At 43.7% G+C, this 16,804-nt stretch overlaps 1 protein-coding gene across 7 annotated transcripts in view; it reads left to right on the top strand.

Moving 5' to 3' along the window:
* The window catches only part of nedd4l (NEDD4 like E3 ubiquitin protein ligase), a 46,127-nt gene extending 36,279 nt beyond the window's left edge, over nucleotides 1–9,848 (top strand). For all 7 annotated transcript variants that reach the window (XM_079755430.1, XM_079755429.1, XM_079755428.1 and 4 more), the window contains 14 exons: nucleotides 92–146; nucleotides 733–791; nucleotides 1,541–1,606; nucleotides 2,078–2,307; nucleotides 2,847–2,968; nucleotides 3,854–3,924; nucleotides 4,310–4,405; nucleotides 4,539–4,612; nucleotides 4,976–5,036; nucleotides 5,128–5,187; nucleotides 5,312–5,419; nucleotides 6,378–6,474; nucleotides 7,103–7,175; nucleotides 7,365–9,848. In XM_079755430.1, coding sequence (XP_079611556.1) covers nucleotides 92–146; nucleotides 733–791; nucleotides 1,541–1,606; nucleotides 2,078–2,307; nucleotides 2,847–2,968; nucleotides 3,854–3,924; nucleotides 4,310–4,405; nucleotides 4,539–4,612; nucleotides 4,976–5,036; nucleotides 5,128–5,187; nucleotides 5,312–5,419; nucleotides 6,378–6,474; nucleotides 7,103–7,175; nucleotides 7,365–7,467 — 1,275 coding nt within the window. In that variant the 3' untranslated portion in view covers nucleotides 7,468–9,848. The remainder of the gene's footprint in view (nucleotides 1–91; nucleotides 147–732; nucleotides 792–1,540; nucleotides 1,607–2,077; nucleotides 2,308–2,846; nucleotides 2,969–3,853; nucleotides 3,925–4,309; nucleotides 4,406–4,538; nucleotides 4,613–4,975; nucleotides 5,037–5,127; nucleotides 5,188–5,311; nucleotides 5,420–6,377; nucleotides 6,475–7,102; nucleotides 7,176–7,364) is intronic.
* Nucleotides 9,849–16,804: the final 6,956 nt, after the last annotated feature.

Genomic DNA, 16,804 nt, shown 5'->3' with positions numbered 1-16,804 from the left:
AAAGCAGTCATTTGACTATTTTTAGCATGGTCCCATAGTGCAGCTAGCAGAGAGTTTGGGACTGAATGGTTGTTTTTGTTCTTCTCTGTAGCCTGGCTGGGAGGAGAGGATCCACACCGATGGACGCACCTTTTACATTGACCATAGTAAGATTCTGTTCTCTCTCTGCCTCTTTCTCTCACTCACTGCCTTTCTCCTGCTCTCTCTCGCTCATGCTCTCTCGCGTTACGTTAACTTAGTTCACATATAGACAGAGATGTAAATTACACCACCACTAGAGAGCGCCAAATCTGTAAGCAGGACAGAGTAAACACACACACACACACACACACACACACACACACACACACACACACACACACACACACACACACACACACACACACACACACACAGAGCATACTCTGTTTAGATTGATAGAATCATTTTCTAGTTTGGACCTGACTTCACAGCGTCTAGTGAGTTGCGCCACTGGATGGATTTTGGTTTCCTGCCGCGTCGTTGCTCACACATCTGCTGTAAATATGGCCAGAAACACTAGGCTGCACAGTGCTGCATAGTAGGCCCTAGGGTGGCGGAGCTAGACGAGACATGCATGGTGTTTTTATTACAAAGGAACAAGAGAAACATTGAGCAGTGACATTAAATGTGTAACTGCTGATGGTAATTTTTGTAATTAATTCAAAATGTAATAAATTGATCATTCATTTCTGTCAATATCTTCCTTTTTAGACACAAAGAACACTCAATGGGAGGACCCTCGCCTGCAGAGCCCAGCCATCACGGGACCTGTAAGTTCATCTGCTACTGACAATTAGCTAACATACTGCTACTACCATGTAGCTACTAACATACTACTACTACTACAATACTACCATCTAGCTAACATACTGCTACTAATAGACTACTACCATCTAGCTACTAACATACTACTACTACTACTACTACAATACTACCATTTAGCTAACATACTACTACTACTACAATACTACCATATAGCTAACATACTGCTACTACTACACTACTACCATGTACCAACCATAATGTTACTACCATGTAGCTAACATACTGCTACTAATACACTACTACCATGTACCAGCCATAATGTTACTACCATGTAGCTAACATACTGCTACTAATACACTACTACCATGTAGCTACTAACCTACTACTACTACTACTAATACACTTCTACCATATAGCTAACATACAGCTACCATACTGCCATTACCATGGAGCTACCATACTGCTGCTACCATCTATCTACTCTGTGTGTGTGTGTGTGTGTGTGTGTGTGTGTGTGTGTGTGTGTGTGTGTGTGTGTGTGTGTGTGTGTGTGTGTGTGTGTGTGTCACTTTGTTGCCCCAGGTTATTCTTTAGCATACAGACACTGTTGTGTTGTTCTGTAGTTACCGGGTAGTGACCATTGAATGATTCATGAGACATTTGATTGGATTTTATCTACTTTTTTTTGTAAACGTTTCTTTGACATGGTCAGCGACTGACGTGTGTGCGTGTGTATGTTTGTGTTTGTTTGTAGGCAGTTCCTTACTCCAGAGAATTCAAGCAGAAATACGACTACTTCAGGAAGAAATTGAAGAAGCCGGTGAGATATTGTTTTTCATATTTATACTTTATATATTTCATTCTGGAGATGTTGTCATTAAGACCATATAACAATGGTTTTCTCTTGCAAATGTTTCAGGTAAGGAAGCATATATATTTAGTTAAAATATATTTTGCTACATAAATTTCTTAGTAGCTGAGAATTTGTCAATGTAATTTTTCTTATGACGTATCATGCACACTAATTAAGTCATCCATAAGTCATTCAGAGTATAATCTATTATAATATGAATTATTGCACATCATTCAACATTTATCAACCCATTGTCACTAAATATGGCAATGGTATTTTGTCAGTTAAGTATTTTTTTATAAACATACTTTTCAAATTTGAAGTGTAAATAAACCACATGTTTAAATAACGTGTTGTCAAACCGACGTCAAGTTTTACAAAAAAAAAGAAGGACGAAAAAACAAACGTTTGGCCTCCCTCCTCATCTCCTCCTTCCAGGCGGACATTCCCAACCGCTTCGAGATGAAACTGCACCGGAACAACATCTTCGAGGAGTCGTACCGCCGCATCATGTCCCTGAAGCGGCCCGACATCCTGAAGGCGCGCCTCTGGATCGAGTTCGAGCTGGAGAAGGGGCTGGACTACGGGGGCGTGGCCCGCGAGTGGTTCTTCCTGCTGTCCAAGGAGATGTTCAACCCGTACTACGGCCTCTTCGAGTACTCCGCCACGTGAGTGTTTGTGGGGCGTCGTGGAGATGTGTGTGCTTGAATGTGCTTTATTTCGCTAGCGGGAGGCTGATTTATTTTGGAGGCATTGCATTTTATATTTGTTGAAGTTCTGTTTACATTGCGACAGGAATTCCTAAATCAAATGCTCTCTCAAAAAGTTGAAAACTATCCTGTGTCTGTGGTTTGAATCGTAAATGATTGGACGGCCTACTTGTCTGTCTACCTACCTACCTACTGGCTACCTGCGCTCACTCTGACCATGCAGTTGTGTTCCACAAGGCTAGGCCTAAAGACCTAAAGCTAGCGAGCTAGTCATGTGCGCTGGTTATTTGGGGTTGGTTACTTCCAAATTCTGCTGGTTTCTCTAAATTGCCTACCTTAGATTAAATGGCCTAGCTTGTAAATCACAAATTGATCATACAAATTTGAGTCATAATATAGCAAAAGTAAACCTACATATATGATGGGACAACAAACCCATTAGAAAAATGATTGTAAATGTTCACACCACAACAATAATTCTCCCTGTGTTATTCCAGAGACAACTACACACTCCAGATCAACCCCAACTCTGGCCTGTGCAACGAGGACCACCTGTCCTACTTCAAGTTCATTGGTCGCGTGGCAGGAATGGCCGTGTTCCATGGGAAGCTGTTAGACGGTAGGAAGCAGCTGATTGGTCGACGGACACACACATGAGCTAGAGCTTCTCCCTGCTTCCTTTGACATGTTGGGTGCATTCCAAAACTTTTCCCTCTGTCCTCTGTCTATGGCTCGTTCTCTAAACTCTCAAGTTGACGAGCATCAGTTAGTGGTAGGGCAGGAGGAATGGAGCATTGTGGAGAGGCGATGGCTAAGCTGCTTCTGTGTCTTGATAAACTTGTTGACAATCTTGGCCAATCACAACCTTCTGACTATATATGGCGAAAATGAATTTCCTCTACAGGATACACTTATGTATCCTTACATAATACACTTATGTATCCTTAGTCCGAAAGCTGTTTTGATGGACACTTTATGCTGCCCTCTTATTGTTGAAATTGCAACATTGAGGAAAACATCTGGGGATTCGGTAAAAAATATTGGGACGCACCCATTATGAGTGCTCTCTACATGCTCTACATCGCAGAGGGACAGAGGGTGGGCAGTGTGTCAGGGCTAGAAGATCCACCCATCCACACATATCACAGCCTAATCATAGCAGCACATTGACACTACAGCACCTGGTCTATTTTTAAATAGATAGTGTTCCCTTGGCTGCCAGGAGAAAATATATATATTCTTAACATCTGAAGGATCTGGAAACTGTTTTGAAGGTAAAAATTGACAAAACCCTAGCTCAGTACAAGCCAATAAAAGTACAAAGGAACCAGTTACATCAAACTGGAATATATCACATAACCACACAACCATGTGACATTGAAGGACCAATACCATGCCATGCACTACTTACTACTAGTACTACTACTTCTACTACTACTACTACTACTACCACTACCACTATCACTAGTACTAATTCCAGCTGTGTATTTGTATCTCCGCCCAGGTTTCTTCATCCGACCGTTTTACAAGATGATGCTGGGCAAACAGATCTCTCTCAAGGATATGGAGTCGGTGGTAAGCTTTGACTTCTGTGATCAAGTTCTGAATATACGTGTTGTGACACCTCTTTGGCACAGGGCAGGGCTTTGTATCACACTGAATCGTACGTTTTATCAAACTTTATCGTACATTTGATCCCACTTCATCGTACATTTGAGCACACATTGTCAAGCTCTGAATTTTACGATTCATCCCACTTCTATCTTACTTGTTATCGTACCATGTCATCACATTTCTATTATTGACTGAATCTTAGTTTGCATCACACAGTATCACACTAGTATGTTACTTTGTCTGCTTAAAATATGCCTTCACTCAATACATTTGAGTGATGCCTGTGTCAATACATATGACCTGAGCCACTGGTTTCCCCACTGACCCCATGGTATCGGCGCTGCAGGACAGTGAGTACTACAACTCCCTGAAGTGGATCCTGGAGAACGACCCCACAGAGCTAGACCTGCGGTTCTGCATCGACGAGGACAACTTCGGACAGGTACCGCAGCGACCCTCATCAGTCGAGAGCTGCTTCACTCTCTGATCTCTGATCAGCTGAGGGCGCTGCCTCTCTGGGGATTTTAACAATTGCATCTTTTCAATTTGGTGTTTCTTTATTTCCTTTTGTTCAGACATACCAGGTGGACCTAAAACCCAGTGGGTCGGACATGGTGGTCACCAACGACAACAAAAAGGAATACATTGAGTAAGGACCGCTTTTAGTTTTGAGATATGTTTTAGTGTTTATTTTAACTACTACTTAAATGGCAATGTGTATTCCCCAGAATTCTCTAGAAAACACACAATCTTAAATACCACTGTAAAGTCGTTCTGCAGGGGTTTACTTTCAGGCTTGAAAAGGATGGATGACATTAAACCTTTCAATAAATCATTCGTAAACGCCAATCTATAAACATATCTATCACATGACGTTTGATTTGGAGGTCTACGTTGCCATTGGTCATTCGCTCTCTCTCCCATACTTCCTGTCTCCTAACTCTCGCTGTATCTGTCACGAATAAAGCGTATAAATGCAGAACAAAACCTGGCTTCATCTCTCTCCCCTCAGCCTTGTGATCCAGTGGAGGTTTGTGAACCGGGTCCAGAAGCAGATGAACGCCTTCCTAGAGGTGAGAGCATGCAGAGGCTGTTGGTCGCCGAGGGGTAATAAATAAAACCACCCAGGTCGATAGTTGTGATTAACGTTCTTCTGTGTTGCAGGGCTTCACTGAGCTCATCGTCGTGGATCTGATCAAGATCTTTGATGAAAATGAACTGGAGGTATTAGATCCTGTTTAAACCGATCTGCTTTTCATTCTTCGATTGTCATCTTCTTGTTTTGTTTTATAATCTGTTTTTCTGACTATTTTCTGTGTCTTTGCTGTGTGTGTTTGTGTGTGTATAGCTGTTGATGTGTGGTCTGGGGGATGTGGATGTCAACGACTGGAGGCAACACACGGTGTATAAGAACGGCTACTGTCCTAATCACCCTGTCATACAGTGGTTCTGGAAGGTAGGTCGCACGCACGCACGCACACACACACACACACGCAGAGAGAGGCTTTGTTGTCAAGTTGGCAACTGCCCAGTGAGATCTATGGGTGTTCATGCGTAGTACAATGCTACCTTTTAAGTCATGAATCGAAATCATGAACATTTCTATTTTAGCATTCGGGGAAAGACGGATACATTTATATTTTATATGTATTTATTTTAAGTAAGTAGTACTACAAAGGTTGTTAGCGAAAAGCCCTGGTGGACAGTGAGCGTGCGGCGGGCCCCTGAGGAGCAGAGCTATCAGGCCCTATCAGCCCAGGTTAGAGGGCCCTGCTGCAGGAGATCAAAGTCTGTTTGGAGAGCCAGCCTGTTTGCTTTGATGAAAGAGACCCCAACTCACCCAGGTTATTACTTATTAGCTGTGCCAGGGTGACACGCACACACAGGCACGCATACACAAAACACACATCAAGTCACACACACGTTAAACGCAGTCACACACATAAACACACAAAATCCCACAAACGAATGTAAAACACGTGTACGCATACTTAAAAAAAAAAAGCATAAAACACAGACACACACACTCGCATAAAAACACGCACGCACGCACACACACATAAAAATACAAACACACACACACATAAAAATACAAACACACACATAAATACACACCACACACACATAAAAATACACACACATAAAAATACAAACACACACACATATAAATACACACACGCACACATACAGATAAATACACACACATGAATACACACAGTCAATCCCACACAAACAAACACACATGCACACACATACCAAACACAGGCAAACAGTTGAATACACACGCCCATTAATAGCGTGTGTCATTTCCAGTGTGATCCAGTTCTCAGACTCCTTCCCCTGTTCACCCCCCGCCGGCCCGTACGGCCTGGTGCTGTAGAGCGAGTGTGTGTTAACGGTCCTCCTTCCTCCAGGTGGTCCTCCTGATGGACGCCGAGAAGCGGATCCGTCTGCTGCAGTTTGTGACCGGGACGTCCCGGGTTCCCATGAACGGCTTCGCAGAGCTCTACGGTACGTAGACTCATCCAAAGACAGAGACTACGGTCTACTAGCTGTGTCCCCCCAACCCCCCCGATGAAAAGTTACATGGTTCGATCCCCCCCCCCCCCCCCCCAATACCTGTTTGTGTAGCTAGATGTCCCGGGTGTCCCGGTGGTTCTTAGTGACCTGTCTGGAGCTGCTGTAGGTTACTCATTTAATATATGGATGGAGAATTAGATATTGGTTTCTTCTAGGGATGCTCACGATAAGTTGAGTCGGCACCAGAAAACCGAGTGGTTTATTTTGGATAGTGTTTGTGCCGAAATATGAATGACGGAAATGGCCATTTATTTAATTACACCGGGCTTTTAATAACAGAACGATCTAATGGTAGACAGTGTGCGGTTTCCCCAAATACATCTAGTCATTTATCTAAGCAGGCTATTTCAGTGAATCTGGTTCAAAATACTCCAAAGAACTCTTCACCCTACTTCAGTCTTTCGTCGACTTCCTTTAAATACCTTGTTTTATTTGATGGGGCCCACAGAATATTGACCTATAGACCCCCAATTTGGTCTTCACTAGTGGCCTAATGAGAAACAGTGCACTGGCCCTACCCTGGAGTCCTCATGTGTCGCTGGTGTTTCTACCGTCTAAGGTTCCAACGGACCTCAGCTGTTCACCATCGAGCAGTGGGGCACGCCGGAGAAGCTACCCAGGGCCCATACGTGGTATGACACACACACACACACACACACACACACACACACACACACACACACACACACACACACACACACACACACACACACATATATATACACATACACATATATATATATATGTGTGTGTATATGTGTACAAATAGCCTCATAGACCCTCCACAAATAACCAAGAGTTTATATCCCCCCCCCCTTCAGCTTCAACCGCCTGGACCTGCCCACGTACGAGTCGTTTGAGGACCTGAGGGAGAAACTGCTCATGGCGGTGGAGAACGCCCAAGGGTTTGAGGGCGTCGACTAGAACTGACTTAAAAAAGAGACATCAAGACGAATAAAAAAACTATGACCGTGTAACAAACAACCAACAAACTGCCATTTCTGTTTTAAAGTGGTGGTGGTGGTGGAGGTAGCGGTTGTGTTGCTAGCATGTTGTGCTGTATGCATGACGGTGTAAGCGGCTGCCATGGCAACAGCATGGAGGCTATTGAGACTGTACAGCGACTTGTTGAGCCAATTTGCCTCTCTCTCTCTCTCTCTCTCTCTCTCTCTCTCTCTCTCTCTCTCTCTCTCTCTCTCTCTCTCTCTCTCTCTCTCTCTCTCTCTCTCTCTCTCTCTCTCTCTCTCTCTCTCTCTCTCTCTCTCGGTCTTATGTCTCTCTCTCAGTCTTATGTCTCTCTCTCTCTCTCTCTCTCTCTCTCTCTCTCTCGGTCTTCTGTCTCGGTCTTCTGTCTCTGTGGGTGCGTCCCCCTTTTATTCAAGGTGCTGGGGCCCAAAGGAACGGCCTTATATTTATGTGCACCTTAAAGATGCTGACTTCTATCACTACACTGGCATGGTTATCCCATAATAACAAAGCGATGCTCTCGTTCTCATTGTAACCCTGGATGTCCCTTTAACTCTCCCTCGGCCTCTCTTCCTCTCTCTCTTTACTTCTTTGATAAATCGGTAGGGCTGGAAACAACCTCGAATGCATTTCAACTGCTCCTTTAATCTATATTATAGCACATTGTGTTTGTACCCTTCTCCTGCTGGGGGTCCTTACAGGCCCTGAGCCTGGCCTGACTCACTACATGCACTATTTCTCTCTCTCTCTGTCTCTCCCTCTGTCTCTCCCTGTCTCTCTTTCTCTCTCTTTTTCTGTCTGTCTCTCTCTTGCTCTCTGTCTCTCTCTGTATATCTCTCTCGTTCTCTCTCTGTATCTCCCTCTGTCCAACTGTAAAAAAAAAAACAACAACAACTGATAGAACGGCGCAACGATCACCTGTCTCTGGGATCCTTACAGCGACACCAGATTACCTTAGGAATGCTAGCCAATCCAAGACAAGGAGATCTCCTGCTCCCTTGTCTCTCTCTAATCCGTGTGTTGCTGGATGGCTGAGTGATGTTTGCAGCCTGTTCGGGGGGGGCAGGACAGAGGGCAGAGAAATGTCCTCTCAAATGATGGTTTTATAGCCTTTTCTTAGGTGGAGAAAAAAAAAGATTTTGTAAAATCGATTTTTATCACGTTATCATTCTTACGAGAAATACAAAAAACTAAACTGTCTTTGTACTGATGAATAATGTTTACTATTTTGAGAAAATCTTTAAAAACGTGTGTGAAGTCTAAAATCTGGCTTATTAGGAGGGTAGAAGGGAACGACTTACTCCTATGATTTGTTATGGTGATAGCAAACGTGTTCTATTGTAATTCTATGAAATTGGCATGAAAAATGTATTGTGTCTTTGCTTGAATAACAATAGTAAATGGAAGTGTATTTCTCGCTGTCGGTGTTGAGCTCTGGGGAAGAAGCTATTGGGGTTTATTTTGGGGACTTTGGGACAACATGGTTCTGTTTGTAATGGTATGCTTATCCCTTTTCATAATGCTGTCAAATTCTTCCTGGAACCCCCCCTCCCCCAAACCCCACTGTTGAAATACTTTCTATATATCTATATAAAAAAAAATATATGTATGTATTACAATTAACAAAAGTATTATTGATCAACAACACTAAAATGAAGCGTTTTTTTTGGGTTTGTGTGTGTGTGTGTGTGTGTGTGTGTGTGTGTGTGTGCGCGTGTGTGCGTGCGAGAATGCGTGCGTATGTGTGTGCGTGCGTTTCTCGAGAAAAGCTGTGATTGCCATTGAATAGAAAGCAGCGTTTCCTATGTTTTTCCTCCTGTCTCTCCTTTTTCTAACACCATTGAACCTAAAAGGGCACTTTATAGATCCTCATACGATCCTGTCGCCTGTCGTCTGTCATACCATGTAGACCTGAATGTGATTCTCTGATTTCAATGTGTACATTTCTTCCACTATGAGCACTTACCTGGTGCAATATGAATAGTTTGTAAATCTGGCCTGCTGCTAAAAAACACCCACAGATCATGTCAACCGAGGTGAAAGTGTGACCACCACTTTATTTTGGTATATTCTTGACACTTTCATTATTCCTGGTATCGTTTTAGCGTACTCCTGTCTGTTTTTTCTTCTTTCCGAATTTGCCCAGGTTTGCGTTTTGTCTTATTTTCTTTTGTTCCCGGGGTGATAGGTTGTTTTGTTTTTTCCTTTTTATTTTTTTTGGATGTCTTTTCTTAGTTTTTTTATTTTTATCTATGACAGGAAATATCACTTTTGTTAAAGATTGTGCCACTTGCTCAAGGTTTGTGGTTCATATATCTTCAGTCAAATAAAATGGACCGTCTCCGTATAAATATGGTTGTTTGTAATGTCTTCCTTTTCTTCACGCAAGATTTAGAGCGAAGAAACAAGTAAGATGCAAGTTATCGGCCTCATGGTGACCATCTTCAGTAGCTGGCATTTAGAACCAAGATGGCCTCTCGGTGAATAGGGCCCACGACATGTTTATCATATAAACATAATAGATGTTTATAATTTAATTTATTTTTTTTTACAACATATTTTTTTACTTCTAGAATTGTTCATATGCGTCAGAGTGAAACACTGTTTAGCTTTGTATTTTATGTATAATTCTATTGATCCAAAAAGTTGAACAACCAAAATACCAAAACAACCTAAGTAGCTGAAAAAGAAAGAGCCTTAACCTTGTGGTTAAAACGCCAGGCGCTCCTACCTTGGCCTCCAGCAGGCCATGCAGTGCGTTGAACGCTCCTACCATGGCCTCCAGCGAGCCATGGCCTCCAGCGAGCCATGCGGTGCGGTGAACGCTCCTACCATGGCCTCCAGCGAGCCATGGCCTCCAGCGAGCCATGCGGTGCGGTGAACGCTCCTACCATGGCCTCCAGCGAGCCATGGCCTCCAGCGAGCCATGCGGTGCGGTGAACGCTCCTACCATGGCCTCCAGCGAGCCATGGCCTCCAGCGAGCCATGCGGTGTGGTGAACGCTCCTACCTTGGCCTCCAGCGAGCCATGCGGTGCGGTGAGCGCTCCCCAGGTCATTCACTCAAACTATCTGGCAGTTATCAGCTCCAAGGACGAGCAAATAGAAGGCGGCTGGGGACATTTTATCAAACCTCCTCCCCCACACAATGTGGTCACAAACACAACCCCCAGCCAAGCTCCATGGCGTTCCTCTTCATTGAGATCCAACCTTTCTGACAAAGTCTATAAAGTTAATTTAAGTAGCGTACTGGTGTCCTTGTTTTGATAACTTTTCTCTAGTTTACATGAAGGTATCTGGTAGAAACAATAAATGAATGCTGCTTTGCCCGTTGTAGCAGAAAAAAGCTCCTAGCTACTATAACCACGTGGGCCTATACCCTATAGACCGTTGATAAGCAAGAGAATCCTATTTACTATATATTGATTTGTTCCTTTATCAAAAGCACTGACCCAACCAGACCTTGTGAGGACATAGGAGCAAGGTCATACCGTAATGGATGGGGAAATCTAAATCCCCTGTATTGGTATAGGCTGTAGAACAAATAACAAAGTAAGTGAGTGCTTTATTTATCAATTAATCTTCATTAATTTATTATAACATATTCCCTCTGTAGAAGGCTCTCTTGATGACAGTACTTTTAAATAAGTTCTCCATATTTCATTTTGATTGAATAATTCAACATAACCTCTTTAGATACAATTATTATCTATATTAAACATATTAGAAGGCCTTCACTCAACCTCATCCAAATCATCACCTGAATTCAATCGTTCTTCTACCAATTCTTTCCTTTAACTTTGAAAGCCACATTAAACATAGAACAATCCAGAGTTCATTTCTTCGCGGTAGCGCAACCTGTGTTGCCCCACGGGTTTGTGGAGCCCCCCGCCCCTCTTCTCCACCTTCCACCCTGTTTACCTTTTCCCTGTGCGGCTCAATCAATACTTCCCATGTAGCTTATCACCGATGGGGGAGCCAGTGCTATTTGACTTAACCTCCCCCTCGCCCTCCCCCTGTCCTGCCATACATAAAGGGCCCCGGTCCGCACACCGCCCAGTTACAGTCCCCCTGCTCGGATCAGCCGGCTGCCAGACCCCCACCCACCTCCGACCCCCGGACCGCTCAGGTTCTGCTGGACTACTGGAAGGAACCCTTGGGACTTTTATTGCCTCCTTTAAGGACGGGCCTGAGAACCTGGGGTGTAGATGTGGCTTTAGGAGAGGGGAAGGGATGGGGCCGGCGAGAAGACTGAGGAAGAGGAAGGATGAATAGAGCGATCAACATAGAGGATCCCGCTGTGTGAAATAATGCCGTGAGTTGTCATCTTCTGTTTAGAAGGATCCAAATCCATTCTTTTTCAACGCCTTTTTTTTTCCTTCCACAATGTAGTGTCACAGTTTGGGATGTGTTAAGATGGATGCTTTGGGATGGGAATGGGTTCGTTGGGACATGAAGGTCTGGGTTCAAACGGTCTTCATCATGTCGTCATCACGGTCTTCTGGTACTATTCTCACTGCACCTTTATCAAAAGAATACAGATTAGGGAACATATTCCAATCTCTCTTTTATCTCTCCTACACACACACACACACACACACACTCAGACACACACACACGCACACACGCACACACACACACACACACACGCACACACACACACACACACACACACACACACACACACACACACACACACGCACACACATCACAGGTGCTCTTCAACATCCCCAGAGTTAAGTTTTCTCAGCCGGTGTTGACAGCTTGTCTATTTACTCACTCAGCCAATCTCCCTTGGGCCTTGTAATGCCTAACCTGTAGCTCAGTATCAGTGGGACTGAAGAATGCCTCTAAAATGACCCTTGGGAATCAGGGAAAGTAGAAAAAAAAAGCCAAAGAGTAAAGTGTGTTTGGATATTGGGAACTGGCGAAGGCCAACAGACACAAACGTGTGTTGGCCTGAATGTCATAGATTGTGGTAGTAAACAAAATGCTCTGAAAGCCAGCGTAGTTACTCTTGTGGTCTAATATTGAGCGTCGGTTCAGACCAGGTCCCTCTTTGATGATGTATTCAGTATTACATGTATTAATGTATCACTCTTTTGAGGCGTATTTGTGAAAATGTCATGTTTCCATAAACTCACCTCTTCTTTTTTTTTTTTTGCCAGGTCATCCGTACGTCCCGTCTTCTGCCTGTCCATCTATCATCCCTCCGTCCGTCTGTCCGTCCATCAAACACCGTCTTCTAGAGCTGTGGAGTGTGACAATGGTGTTTGTTGTCTGAGCTTTCAAACGCCATTATCACACTAAATAGCTACAGCGAGAACTGACCCCACAAACGACCCCCTAAATGCTATAAATGCTATGAATGTGTATCTTCCTGGTCGATTGTACACTTCTGTACATTGTGAGGCTATTTTGTAAATAGCCTCACAATTGTATGTAAAGTAAGGAGGAAAAATACAATATGAATAAAATGAATTCTTATTTAACTTGGTATGAAGGAAACAGCGATTCCAGAATATATGATGTTATTATTCATATAACCTATCTTATTGAGTGTAGGCTAGGTATAATCCCAATGCTATGATATCAGCGTGGAGGTATTGTACTCATGCATGGTCCCTTGTGAGCGCATACAGAAATAAAGAGAGCGGTAAGTATTATGTATTTCCTGGCCAGGTCCCACACGGTGACCTACTAACCTCTATATATAGGGTGCTAAGATAGGGCTCATCACACTACAGGGTGATCTTTAGAGACCTATCCTAATCCTTCTATTGTTGTTTTTATGAGTTGAACTGGGGTGAGCTTGCTATGTATAGGCTGGATGTAGAGTTTGTAAATCCTAATGAAAATTGTCTTCATTGATGTGGTTCAGTATTGTAATAAATAAAGATCAGGTGTCTTGTTGGATTACCTGGATGGGAATTAAACTGAAGTACATTGTTTTGGAGCAATCACCTTCATGGAAATATCACTCGTAATAACATGCAATCTTTATAAGTGGTCCTCCCACCACCCTTTAACCTCCAATAACCTCTCTCTCTCTCTCATACACATTCTCTTGCGCTCTCTCTCCCATTCCCTTTCTTTCTCTCTTACTCTCTCACACTCTCTGTTGTTCTCTCTATCAAACTATTTGTTGCTCTCTAGAAAGCACTCTGTCACTCTCTGTTCTCTCTCATAATCTGTCTTTCCGTCTCTCTCTCTGTGTTCTTGTTCTCTCACACTATCTCAATCACCCTTGTGCATACACAAACAAACACAAACACACACACACAAACACACACACACACTCAAACACTGACTAGACTACGCACATGAAATTATGCATCTGAAGAGATTCAAAGACAATCCCTTTTGACAGAAAGACTTACAAACAGCAATATATCTTGAAAGAGTGTGTGAGATAGCAAAACAGACAGACAGAAAATTAAATGATAAATAAAAACCGGATGGATGAAACAAAACATGGGACAAACGGGTTCATCAAAAATCGGTATATTTACTCAGTGAACAGTAAAAGTAGAAGATATCGATTGACCTCGGACTTGGTTGATACAAGTCCTCTTCATCAAATTCTCAAAGTCCTTATGAGTGAGGCTCGCAATCAGTTGCCAATAATATTGCACACATTACTTCATTGAAACAAGGCTTGTTATTTATCAAGTGCCAATGTTTTGTGTTTGTATTAACTTGAGCCAGAAACACTTAAAAGGCGCCAGAGGTACAAAATCAAGAAAGAAAAAAACCAGCTTCCCCAATCTGTTAAGAAAATAATATAATATTGCTACATTTCAGTCTAAGACATTGGGCTTTATTTATCATTCTGTTGACAAACAAGCTACATTCATTTCCGAGTTTATTCACTGTCAGGTTCTCTCAAAAATCATTTTATCTCACCATCCAATAACACCTCAATGATTCTTATAAAGATATTTATGTTTCAAAACACGAAACAAATTAATCCTTAACCGTCATCTAAAGTCATAGATCAGCCTCAGAATCCAAAGCTGAAACAAGAAAGAAAATGATTGGATAAAACAACCCTCCTCCAATAACATTGTCTTCTCTAGGCCTTCTTAACCTGTACGTCCTCTTCTCCAAGTTCCATTCGGTTCGAATCCCCATTCAGAGTTCGAGTCCCTGTTCGGAAGTCCAGTTTCATCAAGAAACCTCAGAGGCGGTGGAAGCGACCTTCTCAAAGACCTGACACTTATACCATTAATGTCCCAGACATCTCGTCTGTTATTCTCCATCATCATGACTTTCCCTTCACAGTGGGACCGAATGTCTTTTTCTTGGGGATGGCTGAGGAGGGCTGAGGCTTGGGTTTGGGGGCTGAGAAGGTCTTCTTGGGTTTCGGCTGGAGGGAGGCCAGGCCCAGGATCTCACAGTACTTGTTGCACATGTGTAAGGCTTTGAACTGGTCGATGAACGACGTGGCACAGTTCCCTCTGAAGCCCTTGTAGCTGTGAAAGAAGCGGAACACAGATGTAAGACACGATATAGGATGGATTGTTGATAGAAAAGTGAATACGTTGAGGATACTCACCCTTTTTTACAGGTTGCGATTCCAACGTCGGTAAGTCGCATACCCACTCCTGCAAAACGTAAAGCAAAACGTAAAGTTAAGTGTGATTGATTAGTTCATCAATTGATAGGATGATTTGGCGACCCTGTCAAAGCCCCAGCATGCTTCAGCGTTCCCCTGACCTTGCATGTCGGTGACCAGCAGGTTCCCGTCCGTGTTGTCATACACCCAATGCTGGAAGGCGCAGCATTTCTGGCCCGCCTCCGAGTCGCTCCTCTTCAGGTTGATCTCCTTGCCGTCGCGGACCGAGTACTTCACAAAGTCCCCGATGAGCTCCTCCTCCAGGGTGGCGTAAGGGACGGCGTTGGATGGACGGTGGACCAGGTAGATTGGAATTATCCTAGTGGGAAAGAAAAGAGGAAAGTCGTGGTTACGGTGGGGATGACAATTCATGTCATTTTAGTGGCAACTTTAAACCAAAGTAGGTTTGAGGATGGTTATTTTGCCTAAGGATGCCTATAGGTACATTTTTAGCTGTGGGGGGCTGAACCTACAACCAAGAAAAAAGTGGAGCAAATATCTTTATTGCACTCATTATTTTTTTAATGGGGTCCCTCTTCTGGCTTGGGGGCCCATGGCTGTCGTTTTTACGACTTATATGTTGAAACGGTCCTGACCCTAACCACTAGAGTCGACAATTCCTATATTAAACATAACAAAATTTTGACAAAATCTCGATGTATCGGTGGAAGTAGACCTTGCATTTGCACAGGTTACAAACACAGCTGATGGGACTCCACCCTAACCCCCTAGCCGTTAGACACCAGTGACAATCCTTAGACATAACATGTACACCCAGAGGATGATACTCACTCTGGGACTTCTCCGAAGGCCTCGGCAGACTGAGCCACGGTGGTGTAGGCCTTGATGTACTCCCGGGCCGTGTTCTGGACCTGGCACTCCTGCAGCGCAACAACGTCAGCGTCAATGTTTGTGTGTCAGCCATATAAAGAGTTGGTCTAATTCTCTAAATGCTAAGGAAAGGTGCTTCAGTGTTTCTTTTCCTGCCTCCTTTAGCCTATGTAAAATTTTAAGCGTAGCACCATTCAGCCATTCATGAAAAATATAATCAACATGACAACATCCGCCGTTGCATAAGTAAAAGCGTAAGAAAAAGTGTTTGGATTCTCTATCGCATCGCGGTTGTCTTTTCCTAAGTCCTTACTAATTGTCCATCACATCTTTCCTTCCTTTGTTTAGGCAAAAGCTGATTGCCGATTCAACCAGAGCTATAGTGCCTTGGCGATACAGCAATAGACACAGAGACAAAACAGACATTCTTCACACCTCCACGGCCAGACTGAAGTTCTTCTGCACCAGCTCGTCGTTGTCCTTGGTCCCGTAGGTGATGGAGGTGTGGACTTTCAGCACGCAGATGTTCCCTGGCTCCAGCTGGGACACCAGGCCGGCCTGCAGCTTGGTCCGGAAGGCCCGCCGGTGCATCCCCTCCCCGAAGTGGACCGGCTCCGTGACGATGCTGGCCGCCTGGTTCTCCCCAAAGTACTGCTGGGACAGGAAGTCCTCCCTGAACAGCAGCCGGGAGCAGCGGACGTTCTCCTCGTTGCCCACGATGTCGACGGGAGAAGCTGTGGGAAAAGACCGGTCAACTGGGATGGACACATTGAACTGTATATGGAGGTAATTGATTGATCTTTATTGTCAACTGTTGTGGAAATTCGAAGGGCGATTTTTGTTCCGAT

Source organism: Pollachius pollachius, assembly GCF_949987615.1.
Source record: "Pollachius pollachius genome assembly, chromosome: 18".
In the NCBI taxonomy this organism is placed as follows: Eukaryota; Metazoa; Chordata; class Actinopteri; order Gadiformes; family Gadidae; genus Pollachius; species Pollachius pollachius.
This window is presented reverse-complemented; position numbering and strand designations above follow the sequence as displayed.